Source organism: Prionailurus viverrinus, chromosome E1, assembly GCF_022837055.1.
Source record: "Prionailurus viverrinus isolate Anna chromosome E1, UM_Priviv_1.0, whole genome shotgun sequence".
NCBI classification, from domain to species: domain Eukaryota; kingdom Metazoa; phylum Chordata; class Mammalia; order Carnivora; family Felidae; genus Prionailurus; species Prionailurus viverrinus.
The window spans coordinates 3,279,324-3,294,955 of record NC_062574.1 but is presented as its reverse complement, the minus strand read 5'-3'; the positions used below and the strand labels follow the sequence as shown (position 1 = coordinate 3,294,955).

The 15,632-nt window shown below is 49.7% G+C and overlaps 1 protein-coding gene across 4 annotated transcripts in view; it reads left to right on the top strand.

Moving 5' to 3' along the window:
- The window catches only part of MYH10 (myosin heavy chain 10), a 132,225-nt gene that overhangs the window by 66,142 nt on the left and 50,451 nt on the right, over positions 1 to 15,632 (top strand). For all 4 annotated transcript variants that reach the window (XM_047833220.1, XM_047833219.1, XM_047833221.1 and 1 more), the window contains exons 9-15: positions 2,539 to 2,682; positions 2,931 to 3,026; positions 4,554 to 4,672; positions 5,300 to 5,452; positions 9,367 to 9,540; positions 11,593 to 11,766; positions 12,005 to 12,119. In XM_047833220.1, the coding sequence (XP_047689176.1) occupies positions 2,539 to 2,682; positions 2,931 to 3,026; positions 4,554 to 4,672; positions 5,300 to 5,452; positions 9,367 to 9,540; positions 11,593 to 11,766; positions 12,005 to 12,119 (975 nt within the window). The remainder of the gene's footprint in view (positions 1 to 2,538; positions 2,683 to 2,930; positions 3,027 to 4,553; positions 4,673 to 5,299; positions 5,453 to 9,366; positions 9,541 to 11,592; positions 11,767 to 12,004; positions 12,120 to 15,632) is intronic.

The window sequence follows — 15,632 nt, the reverse complement described above, 5'->3', positions numbered from 1 at the left end:
AACTTGTGAGTCCCCAGAACTGAACGACTGATCGTTGGCTGCTGCCTGGGAGCCTCACCGATAACCAGTTTGTTACACGTACTTTGTAGGTTGTATACACCGTATACTGCGTTCTTACAACAAAGTAAACTATAGGAAGACACACTAAGAAAATCACAAGGAAGAGAGAATACATTTATAGAACTGAACTGTCCCCCCCAAAAAAAAGCTGTGTGTAAGTGGACCCGTGCGGCTCCCCCCTGCAATGTCCAGGGGTCGACCGTAGTTTCGTACACACCAAAATGAAAATGAAATAGAACTTCCGTGCCACGGGTAAATACTTTTTAAGTGGCAGTTCAATAGATGGTGTTACGTCATCTTTTGTACGTTTGTTTCTTTTCTTTAAAAAACTTTTAAATTAGGGGTGCCTGGGGGGCTCAGCTGGTGGAGCTTCCCAGCTCCCGATTTCAGCTCAGGTTGTGATCTCCCAGTACACGGTGGCAAGCCCTGTGTCTGGCTCTCAGCGACAGCACCGAGGCTGCTTGGGATTCTCTCTCTGTCTGTCCGTCTCTCTCTCTCTTTCTTTCTTTCTGTGCTCCTCCCTGGCTCTTGTGTGCACACTCTCTCTCTCGAGATGAATAAAATAAGCTTTATAAAGAAAATAACATAAAAAATGAAGAAGTTTTAAATTAGAAGATACACATTTTTATACAAGTTTGGTTTCAACATTTATGAATATAAAAAGTAAAAAAGAGGGGGGCCTGGGTGGCTCAGTCTGTTGGGCGTCCGACTTCAGCTCAGGTCACGATCTCACCGTCCGTGAGTTCGAGCCCCGCGTCGGACTCTGGGCTGATGGCTCAGAGCCTGGAGCCTGTTTCCGATTCTGTGTCTCCCTTTCTCTCTGCTCCTGCCCCGTTCATGCTCTGTCTCTCTCTGTCCCAAAAATAAATAAGCGTTAAAAAAAAAAATTTAAAAAAAAAAGTAAAAAAGAATAAATTGATAAAATTGAGAAAATATTTTTATTCCCAGGTTTATAACTGAACATATACGTTTATGCTTCCACTAGTACTAGATGGAGCTTATGGCGGACTTTTATGCATGTATTTTGTCACGAATCCTAAGGGCTGGAAGCATAGGACTGGCTGGGGTAAAGTTCCGAGTCAGAGGTATCTGAGGGAGAAGGAAGGACGTCCGGCTTCCTGGTCTCCTCTGAAATCGGCACTGAAAAGTCGGCGCTCCTCCTGTGCGAGAGCAGACACCTGCGTCGTATCACCTTTGTCACCTGGGCTGTAGGCTTTTGCTCACGCAGACATCTGTGGAAGCGTTGAGCCCAGAATTGAGAGAAGGGACCCGTAAGGGAAAAAAAATCAGCAACAAATAAAGAGAGTAATTGCACTGAGAAATTAAACATCCGAGACGATACGGTCCGTGATGCCGAAGAAGAGAACTCTCGGGCTTTCAGACCGGCAGTAACTTCAGTCGTAATGAACCAAAAAAATAAGATCAAAGTGTTGAAAGAAGGAGAGAGGAAAAGAGAGCAAACGGTAGCCAGTAGAGGTTAAATGTGAGGTAGGTGAGAATTCAGTGACAGGACAGAAACTCCTGGCAGGAGAGCACATGATAACATCGAGTGTGAAGATAAACAGCTGTATCTATTCTGACCCCTCCTGAGAAACCTCCTTCTGGTCTCCACACCTTTGGCGAAAGGATGCGTTAAGTTCCAACTCAAGGCCCCTAAAGTACAAGTAGTCGATGGGGGTGGCTGCTGTGATAACTCCGTCATAAATGTGGGTTGCACATCACTCTGAGAAGCAGATTTACCACCAGACAAACGGGCTCAGAGGGTTTCGGGGCACCGGCCTGGCTCAGGACCTGCCTGTTCCACATTCTGTACCTTCTGCATCTGGGTCTTTACGTTCGTGTCGTCTTCCTATTGACCCCGTAACATTTGCTGTAAACTACTTTGCTAAGATAAAATTACAGACTATAGGGCTTGAAAACCTTCCCTCAAAAGATGGCTAAACTATTTAAATGTGAAAACAGTAAGGCCTAGTTATCTGGAAAATGTGCATCGTTTCCCGGCTACCGATTTCTTGTCTTTTTTTTTTTTTTAATGTTTGTTTATTTTTGAGAGAGAAGGAGGGGCAGAGAGAGGGAGACAAAGGATCCAAAGCAGGCTCCACGCCGACAACACAGAGCCTCATGTGGGGCTCGAACTCACAAATCACGACATCATGACCTGATCTGTAGTCGGGCGCTCAACCAACCGAGCCACCCAAGTGCCCCGGGCTACTGATTTCAAATATCCTGTAAGCCACTGTCCCAGAAACTGCAGTTGGAATGTTTGCAGTTTCCACCCTCATTTTCCCTCCTCGATAGGATGGAAAACTGCATGTTTTTGAAATGAACCTATGAAGAAAAAGTGTGACAGGAAGAAGTGTGGTGGCATGGAGGCGGTGGGCCACGTCTCCCGTGATCGGCCCAGCCCAGCGTGAAGGTGGGGGTGCTTCGTCTGTTGATGGTTATTTATTAAACTGTATCCGTTATGTTTTCTCCTAGCTGATCTGCTCCTTGAAGGATTTAATAACTACAGATTTCTCTCCAATGGCTACATTCCCATTCCGGGACAGCAAGACAAAGATAACTTTCAGGAGACCATGGAAGCAATGCACATAATGGGCTTCTCTCACGAGGAAATTCTCTGTACGTGGGTTTTCCCCCAATTCTGCTACTCGCTTATATAAGACTTTAGCACAGCCAGCGGGGCGGGGGGAAGAGCGTAAACTAGGAAATGACAGAAAATCATGAGAATCACCCGTAATTGTACAAATTCCTGAGACCTGTGTTACTGAAAAGCTGTTTACAGCTAATTTTTAGCACAAAATAAATTAGAATACGTCTCTGCTGCAATTTGATGTAATAATTTTATTTTTCTCTGTATCCATGTAAAGCAATGCTTAAAGTGGTATCTTCAGTGCTACAGTTTGGAAACATTTCTTTCAAAAAGGAGCGAAATACTGACCAAGCGTCCATGCCAGAAAATACAGGTAAGCTGACCAATATGATTTTATTTGTTTACGTGGTTTGTTGTTGTGCCACGGCCACAGTTGTGTCGTGCTGTTTGTCGTCATGTTCCCAAGCATAAGTTGCCAGCTCTCCATAATGTAAAGAAGTTCTCCGTTGTGTCTGTTTAAACATCTGGCTGCATTTCTTCACAATAACATCATAAAGCTAAAGTTGTACTTCTCGCGCGCCAGGTGACCAGTAAATTTTCTCTTTCCTAGGCTGTGTTTCATTTCACTTCTGGAACTTTTTGATTGAGCCTGGCCCTTTGAAGTAGATAGAGTCTCAGAAAAGGGAGTAAGACAGACAAAACACACATCATGCAAAAAGATGTGTTTGTCAGCATTTTAATGGGGAGTGGGGAACCCAGGAACTACTTTGAAATATCCAATCAAATGAAGTAAACCAAGATCTAACCCCACCATCAGGTATATTTTTTTAGGCTCTAAAATGTCATTTATCATTTTAGCAAAGGGGTGTGGGCCGTTGGCTTTTTGTGCTTCTTTGTGTTTTTCAACTTCCCATCCAGTACGTACACGCATGCATTCGTACACACGTTAACTAAAAGGGGCCAGGACCTAGAGGTCGAAGCAAAGCAGTTGGTACGAGCCAGTGGCGAGAGCCCCAGACCGAAGGAAGAAATGCCCTCTGCGGCACGGCCTGTCCTGCCCACACAGGACTACTGTCCAGTTGCTGACAACACGTGTGGATTGGTGGGGAGGGGCGGGTTCAGGTCTTTGCCAGTAAGAACTTGGGTAAGTTCTATTCCCGGTGTAACTCAAAATGTGCTTATCCTTATAGAATTTTCTTATTTTAACACTTAATCAAAAATTAGAGGGGTTCCTGTGTGGCTCAGTCAGTTAACCATCTGACTTCGGCTCAGGTCATGACCACCTCGAGGTTCGTGAGCTCGAGCCCCACATCAGGCTCTGTGCTGACACTGTGGAGCTTGCTTGGGATTCTCTCTCTCCCTCTCTCTCTCTGCCCTTCCCCCACTTGCACTCTCGCAAAATAAATAAACCTAAAAAAATGAGAATAATCTTCACCCTTGTTAGAACTTGGCAGTGTCCCCAGTGAGCACGTGAGGAGGTACGTGCCCGGCTGCCGAGAACAGTAGTAACGGAATGAGCTGTTTATTGAGTGCTCGCTGTTGGCCATGCAAATTTTTAAAAACCTTTAGGTTTCTTGCCTACTAAATATTATTGGGATCATTATGCACGACCAGTTATCCTGGTAACATGATTTAAATTAGCATAAATGCTATTTTTCTCATTCTGTGCATCATCCATGGGTTCTAAGACTCCGTAACTTACGCTGAATTACCCAGAATAAGTAACTGCTGCCTGTTCCTTCTTACCTAAGGATGAGTGGTACTCATTCGAAAGGATGAAGACCTGAAACCCGTCCTTTTTTAAGACTTACTCAGTTTATTTCTGGAGGTTTCTTATCGAACGTGTTGTGACTAGCTCGTAGGTAGAAGCCTAGTACTTAGGAAACGTTTTACGCTCTAGTTGCACAGAAACTCTGCCATCTTCTGGGGATGAATGTGATGGAGTTCACTCGGGCTATCCTCACCCCCCGGATCAAGGTCGGCCGAGACTATGTGCAGAAAGCCCAGACCAAAGAACAAGTGAGTTTCACATTGTTATTGCACGTTTGTTTGAATGACCAGCTATCCTCAGAAGACCTTCCTATTGGCAGGTAACAGACCTTAACAGAAACTCTGTAACAGGTGTTTCTTGGTACTGTGTGTTGTTTTTTCTCTTGTATGGTTTTCTCCAGAAAAAATTTTGAAGTGATTGTTTTTTTCTAAAGTAAATTTGAAATATCACCTCAGGCTTTCCCCAGGTAGGTAGATCATCCAGCAGGACAAAGCTGTATAACTTCGGAAGCCTACTCAGCCGTAGGGCGCGCTGCTCCCGGGTCCCTGTGTGGGTGGCCCAGCACCAAGAATGTGGGCGTCAGATCCACCCGTTCCGTGGCAGACTCCTTTAAGACTGGGCAGACAGGCTGCACAGAGCCCCAAGGGCCCAGGAAAGAGTCTATTTTTCCTAGGCATCTTCTCCCTTCTTCTCAGTAGATCATCTCCAGTTTATGTTTACCTGTACCTTTAACTGTCGCTATGTCAAATGGAGACAACATTAAGTAGCAAAAGCTATTTGAGTTCTGGGAACAGTATAGAGCATTAAACTCCAGATAACCGCTAGTAATGCTTCGTAGGTTGTTTCCAGAATAAAAGGTTGTTGTCTAACTACAGGCAGATTTTGCAGTAGAAGCACTGGCGAAAGCTACCTATGAGCGGCTCTTTCGCTGGCTCGTCCACCGCATCAACAAAGCTCTGGACAGGACCAAGCGTCAGGGCGCATCTTTCATCGGAATCCTGGACATTGCTGGATTCGAAATATTTGAGGTAGGTCTTTCTCTCTCCTGCTCTTCTGTTTATTCTTTTAATAAACACGAAGGCTCACTCTGTACCGGGTGCACTGTAGGCACCGGGGCTGTAACGGCAGGTGAGCAAGTGCGGCCAAAGTAGGGTGCCGTGAGGAGGAAGTGGGCCCAGTCACAGAAGGTGTCTCGGGAGCTACAGGTAAGCATACCTGAGGAGGAGAAGCGCCCGGCCTCTGCGAGTTTTCCTACGTGATGGGAGTAAGTCAGTGGTCTTGTATGGGAGAGAATTTGTCAAGTGTTAGAAAGTGCTAGAAAGCCAGCATGGCGACACCTAGCTGACCGGAGAGCGAGGGGTAGCAGACACAGACGGAGATGGTGCTCTGTGTCCCGAAGATGCATCACGGGGTCTGGTGATAGATTTTGGTGTATTTTGCTGTTGCTGCGACTGGCTTTCTCCACGCCCTCTGCATCCATCCCGTCACTGGTTTGCGGTCACAAGTCTGCTGTGGTTGTGCCAAAACATTGATACAGTTTCCGTCTCCTAAAAATTTACATCTTTATGTCTCCTTTGATGGACTGACTCCACGGTGAGGCACAAATACTGAATTAAATACTCCATGGGACCAGTGTGATATCCTGGCCACCACAGGGTATGGAATTGCCTTAGCTTTAAAATGAACAACTCAGACGATCAGTCTGGCCTGAGCAGATCTGAGATATGTCACTGGGGGGCGCAGTCTTAGCCACTGAGCTGCCGCTGTCGCTGTAGGAGATTGCTTGAATATGTTCTGATCTGTGGAAAACTTGAGAAATCATGAAAGGTGGCTGGGCATGTGTCGCATTAAAAAAAAAAATTTGTCGCCTTCTTCTACATAATCAGAAGGTACAATGAAAGAAGAGATCCCTGATTCCAGCCGCAACAAAAACGGATGAGAGACTGAAGAATAAATTTAAGCAGAAACAGCATAGTTTACCGAAGGCAACCTCCCAGTGCTACTGTGAGAAACAGAACCACCTAGAAAACGTACCATGTTCTCAGGGAATTTCCACCTCATAAAGCAGCAGATCTTCCCCAAGTTACTTCTCAAGCAAACATGTCCATTCAAAACCTACCGACGGAAATACTATTTTTAAAAAAAAAAAAATTTTTTTTTTTTTTTTAATTTTGTTTTCTTTCAACGTTTTTATTTATTTTTGGGACAGAGAGAGACAGAGCATGAATGGGGGAGGGGCAGAGAGAGAGGGAGACACAGAATCGGAAACAGGCTCCAGGCTCCGAGCCATCAGCCCAGAGCCTGACGCGGGGCTCGAACTCACGGACAGTGAGATCGTGACCTGGCTGAAGTCGGACGCTTAACCGACTGCGCCACCCAGGCGCCCCAAAAAAAATTTTTTTTAATGTTTATTTATTTTTGAGACAGAGACAGAGCATGAATGGGGGAGGGGCAGAGAGAGAGGGAGACACAGAATCGGAAGCAGGCTCCAGGCTCTGAGCCATCAGCCCAGAGCCTGACGCGGGGCTCGAACTCACGAACTGTGAGATCATGACCTGAGCTGAAGTCGGATGCTCAACCGACTGAGCCACCCAGGCGCCTGCCGATGGGAATTTTAAGGGTGGGGGGAGACTAGCAACCTTCTTCTAAAACTAATTTGAAAGTTGAATTAATGGAAAATAAAGAACAGACCGTAAAATTCTGAAAAAGGAATGAAAAGGATATTAAAAGAAGTGAAACATTATGTAAAGTTAAACTGTACTTCAAGAAGTATGGTCTTGACCTATGAATGTATGGACCATAGAAAAATGGAGAAGGTATGGGGCGCCTGGGTGGCGCAGTCGGTTAAGCGTCCGACTTCAGCCAGGTCATGATCTCATGGTCCGTGAGATCGAGCCCCGTGTCGGGCTCTGGGCTGATGGCTCGGAGCCTGGAGCCTGCTTCCGATTCTGCGTCTCCCTCTCTCTCTGCCCCTCCCCCGTTCATGCTCTGTCTCTCTCTGTCCCCCCAAAAAAATTAAATAAACGTTGAAAAAAAAATTTAAAAAAAAAAAAAAAAAAGAAAAATGGAGAAGGTAAAAATGCAGGATTGTGGTAGCGAGTGTTATTTGTCCTAGGGAAAGAATGGAAAAAACCTAAATGTCCACCATTAGGAAATTGGTTCAGGGAATTACAGTATATCCATACACTGGATATATTGGGTCCTGTACACCCACTATGAAGAAGGAGCTGGCTTTATATCCTCCTGTGGAAAGACTCCAGGACAGATCAAGTTAAAAGAAAAAAATCAAGGTAACACACACATGTGAGTGCACAGAACATCTCTGGAAGGATCACGAGAAGCAGGGGACGGTGGCTAACCATAGAACAAGTAGGTGATGTGAGTGAGACTTCTCATGTGGCTCTTTGCCCATTTTTTTTACTTATTTACCTTAGAGAGAGAGAGAGAGAGAGAGAGAGAGAGCAGGGGAGGGGTAGAGAGAGGGAATCCCAAGCAGGGTCCACACCATCAGCGCGGAGCCCAACATGGGGCTTGAACCCAGGAACTGTGAAATCATGACCTGAGCTGAAATGCAGAGTCAGAGGCTTACCCAACTGAGCCCCCCAGGCACCCCTCTTCGTCCACTTTTAATTGTATACCACGCATTACCATTTTAAGTACTGATTATGTGAAAACGTAGTTGTAGTTTAAATGTGGAAGACAAGTTAGGAACTCAATTTAAAAAAAAAAAATGCCATCCCACATAGTTGCCCAAGCTGCATAGAGCAGTAGGGTCTCCTCATCCCACGGCAGAACAAAATCCATTTACCTAAACGTGAATACGCACAACCGGGCAGTCTGCAGATATTCCCGGGAAATAACGGTGCTGAGCAGGGCGAACACCGCGTCCCTGCCCTCCAAGTGTGACCGCATTCTCAAGCAGTAGAACACCCCCACGGGGAGAGGATCGGAACAGCTTTTTCAGACTATAAATCTCCTTGGAGACGGAGTACACGTTCCCTAATTGAAGATCACTTTTCATAATGAGAGCAGTTATTTATGGACACGTGCTTCTCGCGAACAGCATGGAGGCTCAGGGGAAAAAGGTTGAGAACTTCTAACACCTAAGGTGATTGTGCTTAAAAATTCTTCCTATCCACCCATCCGTCCGTCCTTCCCATCGGCAGCATCATAGACAAACCGGCGAGTTCCCAAAGAAGGAAACGGCGTTGTCTGGAACGTGTGAGAAGACGATCCAGTTCCCGTCCTGACGTCTAATGAACACACGATGTGGCGTCCCCGTCGGGTGTGCGGCTGTTGATTCGACGGTTCTGTGCGCTCCGTGCTCTCCATGAGGAGCGTGGTCCCCCTCCGTCACCACTGTGTTGACACTGGCAGAGGGCAGACCCTTGTTTAAGAGGAGGGAACGCGCTGACAGGCGGCTGGAGCCTCCTGCTCCCCGAGCACCCTCATCAAGCCTGGCCAGGGTCTCGTCCACCACCCCCCAAAGCCAGGAGGACCTAAGTTGCTCCAGAGCCTGTGGCTGAAGAGAAGAGCGGGAACAGCAGCCCGTCCACAAGGCTTCCAGACACTCAGCCCCATGGCCTCTGACCTTCCCACGCCTCTTTGATTTTCTGCCTTTTCTCTTTCTCCCTGTCTCGCTTATCCCTTCGCTTCTGTTTGCTAACCATTCAGCAGTGGGCACGGAGTTGTTTCACACGTAGATGACGCGCTTAGCGCACAGAGTTTAGTGTTTCCCTGCTCTGCGCATTCCGGGAAGGTCCCCCACCGCTGGTGCGGTGAGAGGCCGAGGCCCCTCCACTCAGGCCCCCTCCTCACACAGAACCCATGCTGCAGCTGGTCCCTGAGAATTTCCCGTGGCGGGTGTCGGTAGCGGCTGATTGATGATTCCCGTTCTCTCTCTCCCCCTCCCTCCCCACGTCCCACGTCCCACCCCATGCAGCTGAACTCCTTCGAGCAGCTCTGCATCAACTACACCAACGAGAAGCTGCAGCAGCTCTTTAACCACACGATGTTCGTGCTGGAGCAGGAGGAGTACCAGCGCGAGGGCATCGAGTGGAGCTTCATCGACTTTGGCCTTGACCTGCAGCCCTGCATCGACCTCATCGAGAGACCCGTAAGGGCGCGCTCCGGCAGCGTGGCGGTCGTTCCCACAGCGTCGTCCCCGAGGGCACCTAGCCCACCTAAGGGGTCTTTTCTTAAGTAGGCTCCACGCCCAGTGTGGAGCTCGAATTTGCGACCCTGACATCAAGAGTCGCGTGCTCCACCGGCTGAGCTGGCCGGGCGCCCTCAGCCTAATTAGCTTTAAGATAATTTTCTAACATAAACGTTGTAGAAAAGAGATGCTTTGATGAAATACCTGTTTGAAAAGTAAGTAAGCAGCCAGGGAAGGCCCTTCCTCCGCCCTCTCGTGTGTGAGCCTGCCGCTTGCAGACCTCCCCTCCACCGTGCCCTCACCCCCTGCCCGGGCCACACAGGGCCGCCCAGGTCATCCGGGAGCAAGTCACGGCATTTAGACCCCTTGTTCCTGTAACTAAAGCTCATCCTTGTGAGCACAAGGATGTTCTTATTTGGGCAGGGTTTTTCCTGATTTGACTCTTCCAGGGGTTTGGGGGTAGATGTACTTTTAATAGCAGTCCTAGCACGTATCAGAGGTCCTTTTCTTCTGGTTTAGTGTTCCCGCAGAAATACGCAAGACCACACGTAACACGTGCGCTTATGATCTCCGACAGATGTCCGTGACTCGGCCGTGTGTTCTGTGTTTTCCCTGGCAGTCCGAAAGCTGTCTCCCAGACTTCCAGCTCTTTAGAAACCCCCGACCTAAAGGAGCAGTGATAACACAGAACTTGACATTGAGGGATGAAGTAGCAGAAGTAAAAAGGAGCCATAATCGTGGATATTCATAGTCGTGCTGTCACTGAGCCGTTTAGAAAAGGTTAAATTACACTGGGGATCCTGTTTCAGAATTTAGCAGTGTTTTCACTGAAAGGGATTAAAACGTAAGAGCTAGAGTACAAAGATGGATGTGTCCTCGTTAGTGTTAATGCGGAACCTCAGAGTTGTCTGGTGAGTGGGGTACGTTCAGTCACCTACGACTCTGAACCTTTGCTTCTGGAAGATTACCTGATCCTGCTTGCCTTCGATTCCAGTGTTCCTTTAGCTGCTCCAAACCCTCCGAGAGCCGCAAACTAGTGAGCCCTGGGGTCGGGGGCTCCCAGCTTCTACCTGCTGGCACTTTGTCCGGCCACCTTCCTCTGACCATGTGGTTACATGTTTCCTGTATGCTTTAATCTCTGTCACTTTTTAAGCAGTATTTGTACAGAGCCAGCTTTCCCGATAAAAGTAGGAAAGCTGCTCCTGGATATGGATTCCCAAGGATGATCACGTAGGCTCGCCCCAGACTTGCCGCATTCAGTCTCGTGTCACTGACGTGTACTTGCGGTGTGGTGTGGCAGTGCGGGATGACCCAGCAGCGGCGACCTAGGCCAACACATTTAGAGTGTTTCATGTACCTTTCCTGGGCCCTCTGCCTTCCTCCAGAAGGGAAGTCCGTGCACCGACTCTGGGCACTTTTTCTTGATTGAGACCTTCTCATGTGCCCTGAAATCCACCGTCTTGTGGGATACGGCTCAGTGGGTTTCGATGCTCACAGCATCGTACATCATCCCCACTGCCTGACTCCAACGCTGTCATCGTCCCAGAGACCCCAGGCCTCTCACAGTCCATTATCTGCCTTTGTTTCTGGGCCTTTCTTCAGTGAACCAGTTGAGTGAAATAAAGTAGCGACTCTTGCGTTGGTCAAATACATAAAGTAATTGATCAATTATTTCTCCCCCTTTGATATTTTCCGCTTAATGCTTACTAGTCTTGCCGTTTGACCGGGCGCTGTGTATTTAACCGTCCCTTAAAGAGGAACTTGAATCAGTTAGGATGTGAGATGTTGGAAGCATTCCATCCAGTTGAGGTTCACTTTCGTTCTGTTTTTCTTCAATTTTTTAATTTTTTTTTTTGAGACGGAGAGAATCCCTCCACTACCTTCTGTCCTAGCAGTTTGGTTTCCATAGCTTCAGAAAAGTCTCCCTCATCCTGGAAACTAACCTGCCAAGTGCAGAGGGGCATCCTGGTGTTGAAAGCGAGTGACGGTGAACTTGTCCGTTCTCATTATCAGGCCAACCCCCCCGGCGTGCTGGCCCTTCTGGACGAAGAGTGCTGGTTCCCGAAGGCCACGGATAAGACCTTTGTCGAAAAACTAGTTCAAGAGCAAGGCTCCCACTCCAAGTTTCAGAAACCCCGGCAACTGAAAGACAAAGCAGACTTCTGCATCATCCATTACGCGGGGAAGGTACGGGCTGTGTAACGGTTAACGGTAGCTTGGATTTCGCCGCATCTGATGGCGCTGGTGACAGACGTGCGGGTAGACGTCCGCAGACCCTAAACACCGTGTGCGTCACCACCGCGTGGCCCTCGAGACAACCCACCTTTCAGATTGTCCCCGAGAACGTTCTGGGTTAAGGCTGAAAGCGTTTCTTGTTTTGTGTGTGTGTCCGCGTTTCCCCCCTCGTGTGGCCCGCCACGGCCAGGTGGACTACAAGGCAGACGAGTGGCTGATGAAGAACATGGACCCGCTGAACGACAACGTGGCCACCCTCCTGCATCAGTCGTCGGACAGATTCGTGGCAGAGCTTTGGAAGGACGGTAAGAATGCGCTTCCGCCTGGAGTTCAGCTTGTCCCGAAACTTTTCCGGTGAAGATTCATATATGGTCCTTTTGCGTTAGATCCGTGTACGTGTATTTTACTTTAAAACTTGCTTTCCCTAGAGCAGGGCTGCCGCTACATCGGAATTTACCCTGGGAAACAGAACGTCTGCCTTCCTGGTCAGATGCTGTGGGAAGTGTGGAACATTCTAGGCACAGGGCCGGAAAGAACTGCACACGTGCCTCAGGCCACCCAGGGCCCAGTGTGGTTCCTACGCAGGGGTACTGGGGACGCAAAACCAGAAAGGCCCTGTACACTCGCTCTGGGTCGCATACAGGTCCGTGAGCTGCGCCCCCCCCCCAACACACACGCAGTAGCTGGTGAACAGTTCAAATGCCCTGCATAGAGAGTAGTTGTTTTTATTTCCGTCAGCCCTCCGAGATCTTGTATTTACGTGAGCCTTGGGTGTCTCGTCATAGACTAGAAGGTGCTACGAGTACCAGGGAAACGGAACGTCCGCATGTCCGTGCGCGGGGGGGAGGGGGGGGAGGGCGGTGCCTTCCAGAGCTTTGCTCTCGCTGCTGCCTTCGTCCTGATTGTACCCCACGTCTTCGCTTGGCCCCAGGCCCCGCGGGCCCTTCACCCTGGATCTGGCCCGAGGCCAGCCTCCTCAGGAGCCTGGCTCACCCCCACCTTCTCTGGAGCATCTCCAGACCTTGTCATCCAGCCCCCTCCTCGGAGATAGGAAGAAACCCAGGAAGCAAAAAAGAAGGGGCGAGGGGTATTGAGGCAGAAGCAACAGGAGAACGTGGGGAGGGAAGGATAGGAGCTCCGGTCCGGAGCGATCGCGTCCGGCAGCTGCAGTGAGCGTGAGGGCCCCGCCGGCGCGGGCTGCTGCTCGGCACACGCGGGTCCCGGGAGAGATCGTGTGCCCAAGACCGGGCGAAAGGAGGGGTTTGGTGGGAGGTTAGGTGGTCTTGGTGCCTGTGGGGGAGAGTCTTGCACCAGATGCTGAGTGCTCCCGGTTAGCCCAGCTGCCTGGGCGGTCGAGGCCGCACCGAACAGACGGGGGGGCCCCGGGCCTGTCGCGAGGAGACGGTAGCACAGGACACGAGACTCCAGAGCCGGAGTGGACGGACCCCCTCCGAGCTCTGGTTGTCACGAGGCCCGGGAAGGCCTGCACTCGCAGGGGGTGATGTGCGAGGGACGCATCCCAGAGAGACGAGAGGAGTCGGGCCGCCCGTCCCCTCGGCAGAGACTGACCCGGGCGCCGTGGCCGGGGGAGCGGAGCCACTGTGCCCTCCTGGCACCCCGTAAGAGCTCTGAGCACAGGAAACAGAGACAGATGCACCCAGACCACAGCTGTGACGGATGCCACGCGAATGGTAGGGAAGGAGCCTCTGGCCACGTTCGGTACAGGGAAGGGGTCCCTTTGGCATGTGCTGAGGCAGCTTGTCACGGAGTTGTTGTCCTCGTCCTTGGAAGGGAACAGCGTGTTGAGTCACAAAAGCTGACACGGAGGGAGGCTCGAGGCTGCAACCGGGCCACAGAGAAGCCTGACCTCCGGTCTCAGGAGGACTTAACTCCATTGGAGAAGTGGCTTCCATAGGTTTGTGAGCCAGGGGTGACAGCATGGGGGTGAAAGCACGGAGGTGAAGAGGCAAATTGGCAGTGATCTGTGGGTTGGGATGAAGGACCCTGGGGGCAGGGAGCTGAGTGCGAGGAGAAGAGCACAGAGGAAACCAGCGTTTCTACCATTGAAGCCTCAAAAACTGATTTTCTCCATTTTGAATGAGGAGAGAAGGTGTTCAGGGAATAATGACCGTATAACAAAAGAAATTAGGTCTTGGGCGAACGGACTGGTCCTGATGTTGCAAACCACTTTTGACTATTTACTTATTTATTGTAAACAATTTTAAATTTTATTTTAACATCTGTTTATTTTTGAGAGAGAGAGGGAGACACAGAATCTGAAGCAACTCCAGGCTCTGAGCCATCAGCACAGAGCCCAACGTGGGGCTCGAACCCACGAACTGCGAGAGCATGACCCGAGTTGAGTTGGATGCTTAACCAACTGAGCCACCCAGGTGCCCCCTTGACTCTCTTATTTTTTTCAATTTTTTCTTTTTATTATTATTTTTTTGAGACACTGAGAATGAGTGGGGAAGGGCAGAGAGAGAATATCCCAAGCAGGCTCCACTGTCAGTGCAGAGCCCAGTGCAAAGCTCGATCCCACAACCCTAGGGTCATGACCTGAGCCAAAGCCAAGTTGAATGCTCAACATACTGAACCATCCAGGCGCCCCATTATTTAATTTCTTAACCAGAAATGCTATCGTGGGAAACACCTGGCCCATTCATACAGGACTCCCTCCCACCACATGCTTACCGTGGTCGTCCGTGAGGTCTGTGTGGAGACGATGAGGGACGTGTCCCTGCCCCCAGAGCTTGTGACCTCGTGGGAGAGTCAGGATACACACAGATGTGGTAACAGGATGCGCGAGCCTCTGTCTTGGCTCCAGCTTCCTCCCTGGGCTTCCTCCATCCATCTTTCTCCTTTAGCTCTGCGCCTCACTGTCCCCAGGTGGGGGAGCGTCGGGCAGTTGTGGGTCAGTGGTGTTAGGAGGGTAAGATCTGGCAGGGCCTGGACTGCAGGCGTCCATGCGTGTTCTGTAGCCCAGATGGTGTGTCCGACAGGTAGGACCGTGTCTGGAGGGTCCTTACCTGCCTCTGTGTTCTCTGTCCATGGAGAAGTTAGGGTATTTAATTCCAGAAACGCCAGCAGCCTTGCAGACTCTCCTGGCCCTGGCCCGAACCCCGTCCATCTGCACTTGGTCCGTGGCTCGGAACCCCCGGGAAGGTCAGGTGTGCCCCAAGCTTGATTTGGCTGTGCCAGCATCTGCTCTGGAATAATCCCATGTGTTTGGTGTCTTGATGATGCTACTGTTAGCATAAGTCCTGTTGTCCATCGGCGTAGATGGACGGCGATGTACTTTAATCTGAGCGACGGGATCACAGAAGACTCTCGCTGTCGGTGGTGAAGGGGAGCCGATCTTCCGGGTGAAGGTCAGGCAGGACGGCGGAACCGTGTTTGTCTGGTTCCGAGGTTTGCGTGTTTCGTACAAAAAGTCAGCACCAGGCACAGCGTTTGACGGGGGTTCTAGGGCAGAAAATTCACCAGTGCTCACTCTGGGTGTAGGGATCTCAGGAGAGGGGAGCTTTTCTGTAGGAAAAGAAAATAGCCCTGGAAAAAACAAGTCCTTGTTTCTTCTCTTTTCGTAGCCACGTTAATGCAAAAGCAGACAATGAGCAGCCGACCATGAAAGCAGGATGTATGAGTCGAGCTTGCCTGTGAAGGCACAATCCCTAGGGTATAGAATATTTTGGTTAAAATAGGCTTCTAGGGTTTTATGGAGTTCACTCAAGGCCAAACCAGGAGCAGTGTAAGATTTCTGATGGCAGCCCTGCCCTAGAGATTCCTAGCGCCCTCCTTTTTGCTAAAAGATGTTGCGG